The sequence below is a fragment of the Paroedura picta genome, chromosome 9 (genome assembly GCF_049243985.1).
Source record: "Paroedura picta isolate Pp20150507F chromosome 9, Ppicta_v3.0, whole genome shotgun sequence".
In the NCBI taxonomy this organism is placed as follows: domain Eukaryota; kingdom Metazoa; phylum Chordata; class Lepidosauria; order Squamata; family Gekkonidae; genus Paroedura; species Paroedura picta.
This window is the reverse complement of record NC_135377.1, coordinates 79,615,993-79,628,684: the sequence shown is the minus strand read 5'-3', so window position 1 is coordinate 79,628,684 and position 12,692 is coordinate 79,615,993. Positions and strand designations below refer to the sequence as shown.

General features: G+C 48.8%; 1 protein-coding gene across 9 annotated transcripts in view; it reads left to right on the top strand.

Annotated features, from left to right (window-relative positions):
• The window catches only part of CDH12 (cadherin 12), an 873,293-nt gene that overhangs the window by 791,559 nt on the left and 69,042 nt on the right, over positions 1 to 12,692 (top strand). For all 9 annotated transcript variants that reach the window (XM_077353396.1, XM_077353395.1, XM_077353393.1 and 6 more), the window contains one exon: positions 4,714 to 4,881. In XM_077353396.1, coding sequence (XP_077209511.1) covers positions 4,714 to 4,881 — 168 coding nt within the window. The remainder of the gene's footprint in view (positions 1 to 4,713; positions 4,882 to 12,692) is intronic.

Below are 12,692 nucleotides of genomic sequence, written 5' to 3'. Positions count from 1 at the left end.
GTTCTTTCACAGAAATTAAACCAAAAATGACCAAGGGCATGAAGATCATGACTGTATATAAATTAAATTAATCCACATTAGTGGGAAATCTGCCCTCCCCCTGCCCCTCCCAGTTTGCTTGCTTTGGTAGGTCAATCCTGAAAGCTGTGGAGGCAAGGAGAATGTCAGATTATCATTCTGAGATCAGTGGATATGGGACAAGAGAGGGAGAAGGTTGCATAAACAGCCTGAAATCCTCACGGGACAAGAGTGCAGTTAATTGTGCACCTTGTCCTGTATTCTGAAATGTCATTCTGGCTTCTGCCTTTAATAATTCAGTGACTTAACCCAAACGTTGCACGCTAAATGCTGTCAATTGTGCGTCTTGAATACAGCTGTAGGAAGATCGCCCAGCCTGCCCCCCCCCCCTCTTCTGCAAATGGGATTTCTTCTCCCAGTGACTCTGTACTTGAATGTCAGATGGACTGTTCAAACCCTTGCTTCCTGGCTAATCAATGGCTGGGGTGAGAAACAGCAACATCCTGTCAGTCCGTGTTCTCCGGAGGCCACCTCCTCTGTCAGATGTACCCTTTTGAACAATAGGTCTTTTGCCAACTGGAAATTGAAGTCTTTATTATTATTACTAGAAATTATGCCCGCTGTAAGAAAAATACAGCGGGCGCTAGCGGGCAGTGGGTGGGTGCGGGAGGGCCCTCCTCCCACCCATGGGAAGGAGGGAAGGTAGGCAGGCAGGCAGGCGTAGAGAAAGGGAGCGAGAGGGAGAGAAATAGGGGGGAGGGGGGAAGGGTCCGTGGTGCGGGTGTGAGGTGGAGGGAGCTGCGAGGGCTCCCCCCCCCTCGGCTCCAGCCGTTCTCCGCTGCCCAGGCAGCACAGTCACCGACGGCCGCACTGCCTGGGCCGCTGGGAAGGGCTCCCCCCCCCCCGAGCTCCAGCCCTTCCCAGCCACCCGGGCAGCGCGGTGGCTGTGCAGCTGGGAAAGGCAGCGCGGTGGCCAGGCGGTGGGGAAGGGCGCTCCCCCCAAGCCTCCCCCCCTACCGAAACCATCCCCCCCTCCCTGGCCAGGCTCTCTCCGGCCCCTCCTGGCCCATCTTCCCAGTTTTGTGGCCGGAGAAGGAGCTGGGCCGGTGCGTCTGCGACGCGCTGGGCCAGCTCCTTCCCCAGCCACGAAGGCCTCTCTCCCCCACCCTCCTGGGCCAGGTTCCCGGGGCCTGTGGGCCTACCTCACCTCTCGGCGGCCAGCACAGGAATGGCCGCTGTTGGGCAAAAGTGGGCCACGTGGGAGGGCGGGTTGGGAGGCACTTCGCAGATCCCAACTGGTCAGTCCGGGGCCAGGGGCCAATCGTTGACCCCCCCATCCCAGACAGCGCCCACTCCCCCACGCCTTACTGTTTTATTTATACCGCTCCACGGAGCGGTTACAGATCATTTTTGAATTAGGATGAGTCCCATCTGCCCTGTCGCAAATTCTGGGGAATAAAAATCATAGCCTTAATGTTCCTCTTTAATTAGATCTTAGTGGCATATCAAGTTGTTAAAATCTCGGCTGCGACACATTTCTGGATGAGATGCCCGCTGGTAGCAAAGATTTCTCCAGGATCCACTGCTCTCTTTGTTTCTGCAACCTTCACTTTCAGTATCCCTCTTGTATTAATTGCAGTCCAAGGACTGCAAAAGCTGGAACAGGTGGCCTTAAAGATCCCCCTGGAAGGATATCAGGGTCAAACTGCAGACTTTCTGTGAATTTGCTTGAATTGCTGTTGTTTGAATACCTGCAATTAAAGAACGTGTGTGTGTGTGTGTGTGTGTTAGAAACATGAGGACTTGCACTGATGCAGCCCTGTCACTTCCAGGTGATCACCCAGGAAGGAGCATTCTAGGAATTCTCCCAGACTCTATGATAAAAACCATAGAGTTAGGGGAAAGTTCTAGTGTCACAGCCAGAGCCACCAGAAGTAGCATTGGTTCTTTCTGCTCTCAGTGTTTTCTCAAGATTTTGACAGTGGTCAACGAAGAATGGCTTACTTAGCTGACATAATCCTTGTCTCTGTCGTTTTCTTCAGTGTGGTGGGAGTAAAATCTCAGCACCTCATCACACAATGCAGAAAATGCGGGGTTTGTTTGGTGCGGGGGCCTGGAAATGTTGCTTTGCGTAAAGTTCCAGATTTCACAAATGGTGATGGGCAGTTTCTTTTGCCATGAAGGCAGCTGGTCTTCCTGTTCTGGTTACTCTTGGGCAGGGGTAGTCAAACTGCGGCCCTCCAGATGTCCATGGACTACAATTCCCAGAAGCCCCTGCCAGCATTCGCTGGCAGGGGCTTCTGGGAATTGTAGTCCATGGACATCTGGAGGGCCGCAGTTTGACTACCCCTGCTCTTGGGCGAGGGTTCCCTCTGAGTACTGCCTGCAGAGCTAGAATCCACTTTCTCCATTGGATTGCTATGATCATTCCCCCACCCCGCAAGTATGCAGTCTAGCCTTATTGTGCTGCTGAACAGTAAGGCAGGAAGTTGGAGACCAGCTCTAGCTGCTGCCTGAGCTCTTGTGTGTCTCCCCCCCCCTCACCTTTTTGCATCAGTGTAGAGGAGGCAGCCCCTTCCTCTCCACTCTTCGGGCACACAAAGGCAAGGGGAAAGAACATGCAAGAGCACTGGGGCTCCTTCCCACCTCGCCCTGGAGAAAGGGGTGCCTGGAGGCGGGGAATGACAGTACAAGGCACTCCGTTCCCTGCTGCATTCCCCCCCTCCCCCCCAAGCATAAGATTTCAGTGGCTTTAAGGAGCCCCTCTGATAAGAGCCTGATAAAAACGGGGGAGACTAATAAAAGGGTCTGTTAAAAACAGAGGGGGCAGATGACCTCCAGAGACACCTGGCCTGAGGAATAACTCAGGGATAGCTCAGTTATAAAATGTAAATTGGAATATGGGCCTTTTCTTCCCTCTCCTTTCTTCTAAGAAAGCTGTCTTCTAGAAAAAGATCCTCCCCCCCCCTTTCTGTTGTATTATAAAACAGTAGCGTCATGTTTTTACAAACTAGCAGTTCCCAGTTAACAGACACATCTCAGTTTTCCAGGCAAGGATCCTTCTTTCTAAAGAGCCCCCCCCCCTCTCTCTGTGTGTGTGTGTGTGTGTGTGTGTGTAAAGTGCCACCAAGTTGCAGAGGACTTATGGCAACCCCAGAATGCAGCTTTTGAGACAACTGAGACTCAGAGGTGGTTTGCCATTGCCTTCCTCTGCAGAGTCTTCCTTGGTGGCCTCCCATTCAAGCACTGGCCCTGCTTAACTGATCTGATGAGAAAAGCCTACATTGTGCTCCTTTCCCTCCCAAAGGAGGTGCTAGAGCTTCCTATAATCTATACTTCATAGATATGTGATTAGTATTAATTGACGCAAACCTAATCTTCCGTGGAATGCATCTGATGCGGACCAGTCCTGGGTCACGTCTGCATTTTGCTTTTTATCCTCTCCCAGCTCAAAGACCCCCCCCCCCACTCTGCACTGTACTCGATTTCCATTTTGATTTTGGGCACTTTAAATTTCCTCTCTGCAACATTGATGATTGATCCACGATGACCCTACCTTCCCACCCACCCCCCGATATCCAGGAGGTATTCTGCATGGAACCAAATAAAACAGTTTAAAAAACAACCCGTTTAGACCGCTTTATTATAATCGTTGTTCTGCATTGAATATAGTCTCTTGAAAAACTACGTCGCAATGCTCTCTGCATGAAACAATTCATAGCCCTGCCCCCTGTAGTTTTGCCAACTCCGCTTTGTTCTCTAATGCAGCCACTAATCTGCATAACTAAGGAGTTTCTTTGCATGACAAATACAACATCTCAGACAGACAGGGGAGAAATGAATTGGTGAAAAGCATCTTTCAGAAATAACGCTTAAAAGACACTTAAAGCACAGTTCACCATGCATAGCAAAATCAGTTTTGCAGAGTAAATTCACTCTTCTGTGCAGAGATCAGAAAAACAATGGTGTATTTAATGAGTTTTCATCAGCTTATCCATCAGGCAGAAGAGGCCCAGGAGCAGATATAAGCCGCTATATTTGAAGACCAGGCTTTTAAAGCCCCCAGTATAAGCGTAGATGTTCTGTATTTTGTGGATTAACTTCCTGCCCCATGCATCCAACACTGACATAGCAAAGCAGTCTTCCTTGATTAGCCAGGACGTCATTTCAAAGACTTCCTGGTTCCTGGTTTCAAGGCTTCCCTCCCAAGACTTATTTTTGCCCTCATTTTGGGATCTCCAAAAGCCCACACTTCTCACAGCAGAGGTTTGCCTGTTGGATTTATTTCTCCCTCCTAGTTCTCCGTGAGGCTGTTGTCTCCAATCCTCCCCCTCCCCCATTCAGGAAAAGAATGAAAGAGCCTCCTGCTGAGCTTGGCTCCCCTCCCCGCTCTGAGCTTCCCCAATCGAGTGCAGAATACTTTCTCTTTCAGTTCAGGGGGGGGGGGGGATAGGGGAAGACCCGAGTTCAAATAGATCTGAATACAGCAGGATCCACATTTGAAAAAACAAAGTACATGCAGAATCGTCCCTAGTAACTTGATGCACAAAGATGGAGGATGCTGTCGGCGCAGCATCCTGGGAGTAAGCCTCTTGGAACAAACGAGTAGAATTCCAGATCGACATACTCAGGGTGGCACCGTTATCGCTTTACAGCATGCATTCAATGTCACTTACTTTTTGTTTCCCTAAAAAGGTGTCATAAGAACCGCCTTGCCAAACATGGACAGAGAAGTCAAAGAACAATACCAAGTCCTCATTCAGGCCAAGGACATGGGAGGGCAGCTTGGAGGGCTCGCTGGAACAACCACTGTCAACATCACCCTCACCGACGTCAATGACAATCCGCCAAGATTTCCCAAGAGTAAGTCCGGCCGGTCATCCATAATGTTCTTGGGTGAAGCTGATGTCCTTTTTATAGCAACATGATTAATGGTCTAATGCAGGGGTAGTCAAACTGCGGCACTCCAGATGTCCATGGACTACAATTCCCAGGAGCCCCTGCCAGCAAATGCTGGCAGGGGCTCATGGGAATTGTAGTCCATGGACATCTGGAGGGGTGCAGTATGACTACCCCTGGTTTAATGAATCGATCTGGAAGGGGGGCGGTACAAAGTATCAGTCATCTGAATTTCCTGATCTGGAGTTGACAACCCTAATAGTTAGCATACTTAACATACATTTTTCTAATAACGTGGAATCTGTGTATTTCTCCCATAGTGAAAGTTACTATTGCATACTTCGTATAGGCTGTTATTAGATGGTGGAAAGAAAAGAAAGAATCTTACTCTAGGTTGCAAACATGTTGTTAAATTATTTGTTGGAGTGAGCAATGTTGGGGGGGGGGGGGTGCCTGGACATTGGGTATGTGTATGCTATAAAACTCTAGGCATGTATAGGTGTTGAATGGGTTGCTTCTCTTTGTCATAGGAGCTGTCCTCTGACCCCGATTTTGTCATTGCCCTCCACTTTGTCCTCTCCCTCTCTCCTCATGGCCTTCCATGGAGACACATGTCTCTGCAGGCCTCTCTTGTACAGACGATGCCCTCATTCTCCCCCCACACGTTATGCCGGACATGCTGGCCATCTGGGGCAGGGACAGCACTCCTTAGATCAGGGGTAGTCAAACTGCGGCCCTCCAGATGTCCATGGACTACAATTCCCAAAAGCCCCCTGCCAGCATTCGCTGGCAGGGGGCTCATGGGAATTGTAGTCCATGGACATCTGGAGGGCCGCAGTCTGACTACCCCTGCCTTAGATGCAGCTTCTCTGTTTTATTTTGACTTCAACCGGAATGTGAACTGAACCTACTTAAATAAATGTATGTTTCCTTTTTTCTTCTTCTTCTTTTTTTGGGCAATCTACTTCTTGGGAGGCTTATTTATTGCACTTAGTTGTCTCGCTTCTCTGACTGGGTAAAGCTCCGCTATCATAACCCAAATGCCCCATATTATATGGAACAGTTCTAAGATGCGGTTTCCTATGCTAGTAATCGGAGAATGCTTTCCAGTGCATGTGATAATGTATCTTTCGTCAGTCTCTGAGTCATATTAGTTCAAAGAGCTTTGAGATGTTTTTAAGTGTTTTGTATGTTCCCAGCATTTAGCCGATAGGGTGGCCAAACTGCGGCTCTCCAGCATGCACTGGCAGGGGCTCATGGGAAATGTAGTCCTTGGACATCTGAAGAGCCGCAGTTTGGCTACCCCTGTAAATGGCAGGGGCTCATGGAAATTGTAGTCCATGGACATCTGGAGAGCTGCAGTTTGGCTACCCCTGTAAATGGCAGGGGCTCATGGAAATTGTAGCCCATGGACATCTGGAGAGCTGCAGGTTGGCAACCCCTGTAAATGGCAGGGACTCATGGAAATTGTAGTCCATGGACATCTGGAGAGCTGCAGTTTGGCTACCCCTGTAAATGGCAGGGGCTCATGGAAATTGTAGTCCATGGACATCTGGAGAGCTGCAGGTTGGCAACCCCTGTAAATGGCAGGGACTCATGGAAATTGTAGTCCATGGACATCTGGAGAGCTGCAGTTTGGCTACCCCTGTAAATGGCAGGGGCTCATGGAAATTGTAGTCCATGGACATCGGAGAGCTGCAGGTTGGCCACCCCTGAATATGGTTATTGCTGTAATTACAAAAATCAGGCATCATGTCCTTTTGTATCATCCTATAGCATAATCTCCTAATCATCCTATAGCATAATCCCCAGAATTTAAGCAATGTTTTTATCAATGTGATGTATGGTCTAATAAATGTGTATGGAAATGGGCAGGGTACCAAGCATGACTGATGCTTTACTCCAGGGGTAGTCAAACTGCGGCCCTCCAGATGTCCATGGACTACAATTCCCAGGAGCCCCTGCCAGCATTCGCTGGCAGGGGCTCCTGGGAATTGTAGTCCATGGACATCTGGAGGGCCGCAGTTTGACTACCCCTGCTTTACTCCTTCAGGCAAAACTGCGGAATAAGCCCAGATTTACCCTTTAACACGACTGTACACCAAAGGCCACACTAAATGCCACGTTTGCCTCCAGGGCCCTGAAGGGTCATGCAGTGAAGCCCGTAATTCATGCAGGGGCTTGTCCCAATCAGCACAGCCATCCCATCTCTGTGGAAAGAAGAGGCAAGGAGGCTCCTTCTAAAGTGCCCGTTAAATACAGTCAGGCTTGAGGAATGGCAGCCCAGGTTATTCCAAGGCGTGTGGCGAAGAGGCCTTTCAGGGGCGATTTTGAATGTCTCAGCCCCACAGCTTCAGTCTGAAAGCCCCATTTTGACTGTTGCCTCTCTAGTATGGTGCTGTTTTCTGTGTACCTTTTCAGCATTCTCTGTGCATCTGTCAAACAGTATCGCACATAAAGTATGCAGGTCAATAACACACACTGGAAGTATGAATGCCATATAGATAATGTAAACAAGCCACCCAACATGTCATGCTCCTCCCCCCCCCCCGGCCACCAGTGAGGGATGGGGAGGACGAGGTTGCCAGCTCCAGATTGGGAAATGCCTGGAGATTTTGGGGTGGAGTCTGTGGAGGACCTCAAGTGGGATAAAGCTGCTACAGAGTCCACCCACCAGAGCAGCCCTTTCCTCCAGGGGAACTGAGCTCTGCAGTCTGGAGAGGAGCTGGAATTCCAGGGGATCCCCAGGCCCCACCTGGAGGGTGGCATCCCTACAACCTGCCTCCATGGTATGAATGAATTAACAACAGAACAAAAGAACTAGAACCACTGTGAGCAGCAATGGATATGAAAGCAAAAGAGCCAACATTTATTAGTCCCCAATATTTCTCTTGAACTGTTCCCCTCCCAAAATTCAGGCTGAGGTCTTCTCTGGGGCAGCTGCCTGAGCCATATAGCTTTCCCTCCAGCGGAGCTTTGGACACTTGCTGCTACCTCATAAGGCTGGCCCCAAACATTACTTTGCAATAGGGCTGCGTAGCTTAATAGACTCACAGTGGAATCCTAAGTGGACTTCCACCTTTCTGACTCCACGGAGGTCAATTGACTTGGATCGAAATAATTCTGGTTCAGGTCTGGGCTGTCAGGCATCGCAGAGTCGAAAAGGATCAAGCACCACACATGTCAAGCACTCCATTTTTTTTCAACAAAGGCATCATTTAAAAATACTTCTAGGGAACTAATCTTGGAGGATTTGTGAATATAAACTGGTTTTCTCATTTTTGTGGCTGTTCTACCAGGTCTTCTGTTCTGCTCACTGCTGAAGTTGAAACCCTTTCACCTCTATCACATCAAATGCCACGAGAGCCCAATAATTACTCTGTCACCCTTTGTGAGAATAGAGGAGAGAAATATTTGAGACACAGACAGGTACAAAAAAGTAATATTAAAAAACAAAAAAGGGACTCATGGCTATCGTGCACTGGAACGTTGCAAAATTCTTTGCTGCACAGAAGAGCATTTAATCTGGGAATGCCCTTCAGTGGAAACGAAACTTTCCCCCATATTTCACTTAGGTAAATATTTTCACACCAGCAGTAGTGATCACTGCAGCTGAAACAGGGTAGTTCTTTAAATAGGAACATGTACAAGGCTATGCCGGTAGTTAAGTAGCGTGGTGGGTCAAATTTGTAATAGGTATTTTTAAAATAGAGATTAGAGTCCTCTAATCAAACTGTAGTCAAATCCCATGTGCCATCAGGAGGTCCACCAGTGGGGATGGAACTCCAGAAGGCCTCCCACGGTTACTGCTCAAACATCACTGTCCCAAATGTAAGAACATAAGAGAAGCCATGTTGGTTCAGGCCAATGGTCCATCCAGTCCAATACTCTGTGTCACACAGTGGTCAAAATCCAGGTATCATCAAGAGGTCCACCAGTGATGCCAGAACTCCAGACCCCCCCTCCCCCCAGGGCATCACTGCCCCAGAGAAAATAACATAAGAGAAGCCATGTTGGATCAGGCCAATGGACCACCCAGTCCAACACTCTGTCACACTGTGGCCAAAACCCAGGTGCCATCAGGAGGTCCGACAGAGAGGCCAGAACTCCGGAAGACCTCCCATGATTGCCCCCGAGCATAGCATCACTGCCCCAGAGATAAGAGAAGCCATGTTGAATTAGGCCAATGGTCCATCCAGAACAACACTCTATGTCACACAGTGGCTAAAAATTCAGGTGCCATCCAGAGATCCTCCAGTGGAGCCAGAACTCTGGAAGCCCTCCCACTGTTGGCCCTCAGACACCAAGAATACAGAACATCATTGCTCCAAAGTCTTCTGTCTATACCTGGGGTCCAAGCCCTGTGAGGAAAGGCTGAATGACTTGGGAATTTTCGTCCTGGAGAAGAGAAGGTTGAGCAGGGACATGATTGCTGTCTTTAAGTATCTGAAAGGATGTCACTTAGAGAAGGGCAGGGAAGGGTTCCTGTTGGCAGCAGAGGATAAGGTCTGCAGTAACGGGTCTAAATTATATGGAGGATGATATTGTCTAGATAACAGGAAAAAACGTTTCGCAGTTTGAGTCATTGGTCTGCTACTTCAGACCAACATGGCTGTCCACATGAATCTAGCTTACCCGTCCCTCAGGGCTGACTTCACCAAATTAGTTGCTGATTGCACTTCCAGCATTCTCTCCCTGGAAGCAAGCAAAGGTATCTGCCCTGTCACTCTGCCTGCACAGTGGTTGCTTGACCACTAAGCCACAGACCGCTTGTGATTGTTGCTTCACACCTGTCAGCGAATGCTCTTTTTGGAGAGCTGGAAGAGAGTGCAAGCTCTTAAACCAAGTCCCCTTTGAGACCTCCATTGTACCACCTAAGCCCACACCCAGACATTGTATGGAGACCTGCCAGACTCCATGGAATCTCTCCGGCAATCACTCCCCCCCCCCAGGCATGAAGTCAACCCAGCCTGCAGGGTGACACAGGGGTTGTGAGAACTGCCCCGTGTTCTTAACCCATGAGGTGTGAATCATTCCAATGCTGAGTTGTGGCTCTACACCAAGGGTAGTCAAACTGTGACCCTCCAGATGTCCAAACTGTGACCCTCCAGCATTCGCTGGCAGGGGGCTCCTGGGAATTGTAGTCTATGGACATCTGGAGGGCTGTAGTTTGACTACCCCTGCTCTACACGTTTCAGCCCTGCTGTAGTTGTTATTTGAAAGTCCCTTTCCCCACTATATGAGAATTCCATTAACCTTGCAAACATTAGATGTTCCATAGGGGAGGTTTTTTTAAAAAAACACTCCAAACAAAAGTAAAGCAGGGAACATAATGAAATTTGACATTTTCCCCCAGTCACTGTTGCCTTTTGGAAAATTTCAGCTAAGCAAAAGGCTATGCAAGTGTAAATTACAGTGTGTTTCCTTTAAGTAAATCAAGCGTGTGTGACATTTGAATTCAGCTTACCCTTTCCCGTGGTCTTGATTTGACTCTTACCTCTACAGTTAGAAATGTAGACCTTGCACAAATCTGATGCTTCCATTACTATTGGTGGGGAAGTCCAAGGATTAAGATTCTTACTCACACGTTGTGTTATTCTATGCATGATTGTATCCCCAACCACTTTCTAAATCCTTCCTCCTGTTCTGACAGTTAACCATTTACAACAGAACTGGAAGCTCAGAGGACATACATGATTCCACTCTGAAAACAGTAGGTTTCTATCAAGTTTGGGACACACTTAGAGCACAAATTGTGACCTATCAATCCAAAGGGCCTTGCGTCAACAGAAAACAGAATACTGTCCAGCAGCTAGCAAACATCAGGTGATTCAGCTGAGTACAGTGACCACCTGGCCCCACCTGGATACTGATGACCACCTGGATACTGATGACCACATCCCACTAAGCCACCACATCCACATTAGTGGGGCCTGCAGACCTGCTTGTGGTATCCATGCATGCCTATGAATCTGGCACACTCAACAAAGATTTCAGAAAGAATAAGTTGATAGATCTTGGCCTCCTGTGACAAACAGCGCATGGAAAAGGAGGTTCTGAGTGCTGTAACAACCACTACAGCTATGAGGGGTTCAAATACTCGAGGGGCTCTGAGCCCTGTGGTTGGCTCACCACAGCTAAGGAGGACTTGAAATACTGGCTGTGGGCTGGACGGACTTCAGTCAGACAAAATGTGAGGTGAAACTTTCTAGAGGGAAGACCTCTGCCTAGTTGGAAGGGGAGAATTTCCTGGGTTCAGTGTTTGTGAGGCAGCGCTTCAGCCACCTCAGAAGGAACGGTAGAAAGTTGTGGCACACGCTAAGTGTCCACTTTTTAAGAACTAGGGGGGTCAGTTGAACTCCAAAAACTGTAGAACAGAGTCAAACCAAGGTGTTTTAGTTATAAACAGAATAAAGAAACCTCTCTGTTAAAATAAGAACTGTAACTTCTAACTGAAGAACTGGGCTGTATATAAAGAAAAAGCTTGATTCCACCCACCCTTCCCTCTTTGTGGACAAGATCTTTTATTTGTTGACATATAAAAATGCTTTTCTGTGCCATTCTGACTGAGCTGTTTTGAAAACAGAGCTCCAGAGGAGCAGAGCATTTGTTGTTATTGGCCACCTTTTGGGAATGAGTCACAGGTACAGACTCACAGTGCTTTGAGGTTTAAATGGAATGATCTTTATTGGAAATATTACACAAAAATATCTAAGATTTTCATTTGCTTCAATCTCCTTACTGGAGTGCACAAAAACTTAAAAGTAGTTACAAAGAAAACACATTTCAAGCCCCTATTGCTGGGCTACAGGCAGGACTACACGCTTAAACATCCACAGATGGAAAGAGCTGAGAGCTTAATGGAGGATCGCTTCCTCCTTGCTAGCAGAAGAGCTTCTCTTCATGAAGAAAGAGGAAGTGGGCAGAGGCTCGAATTAAACAAAGAGATCTTTCAGGCACAAGGAGTGGAATATTCTGAGCACATGGCTCCAGGCTCCTGCAATATCACCAGTGACCACTTGATGTCACTAGGGAGCACATAGATACAGCTTAGCTTAACAGCAACCCTCTAGGGCAGTGCTCCCCAACCCGCGGCCCGCGGCCCGGTACCGGGCTGCGAAGGCCTTGGTGCCGGGCCGCAACTCCCTCTTCCTGCCCCGCCCCCCGAAGTGAGAAGCTCGCCAGGCCGCAAGCAAATCAGCTGCCGAAGCGGCCAATTAGCTCGCAGCCCGGCAAGCTTCTTGTTTCGGGAGGGGGGGGAGAGAAGCTTGCCGAGCCGCTAGCTAATCGGCCACTTTGGCGGCCAATTTGCTGGCGGCCCGGAGGGGCTGGGAGAGGGAGCCGCGGCCGCCGGCATGACAGCGGCGCAAACGCGCATGCGCGGACTGCCGCGCATGCGCGTTTGCACTGGGGCTGCCGCGCGTGCACGGGGCCCCGGGCCACCCTCTCCCACCACTCTGGAGCAGCGGTCCGCGGCAACCGGAAGGTTGCGGACCACTGCTCTAGGGTTACTTTCATCAGATTACTTGCTGCTTGCAATTCCAACAGTTTTAGTGAAAAGACAGCTCTGTTACTTCCCAGATGCTTCCAGGGCTGTACAAATCTACAGAGATCAGACACTGACTGGGAGGGAAATTTACCTCTGTGTAGGGAAGGGTGTAGAGAGTGACTTGTCATACCTGCTATGCAGAGTTTGGCTATTAGCTTTTTAATTCTAACAGGCATTATTGCTGGCTGATTATTAATTAGTTATGCTGATGACTTCACTTAGTCCT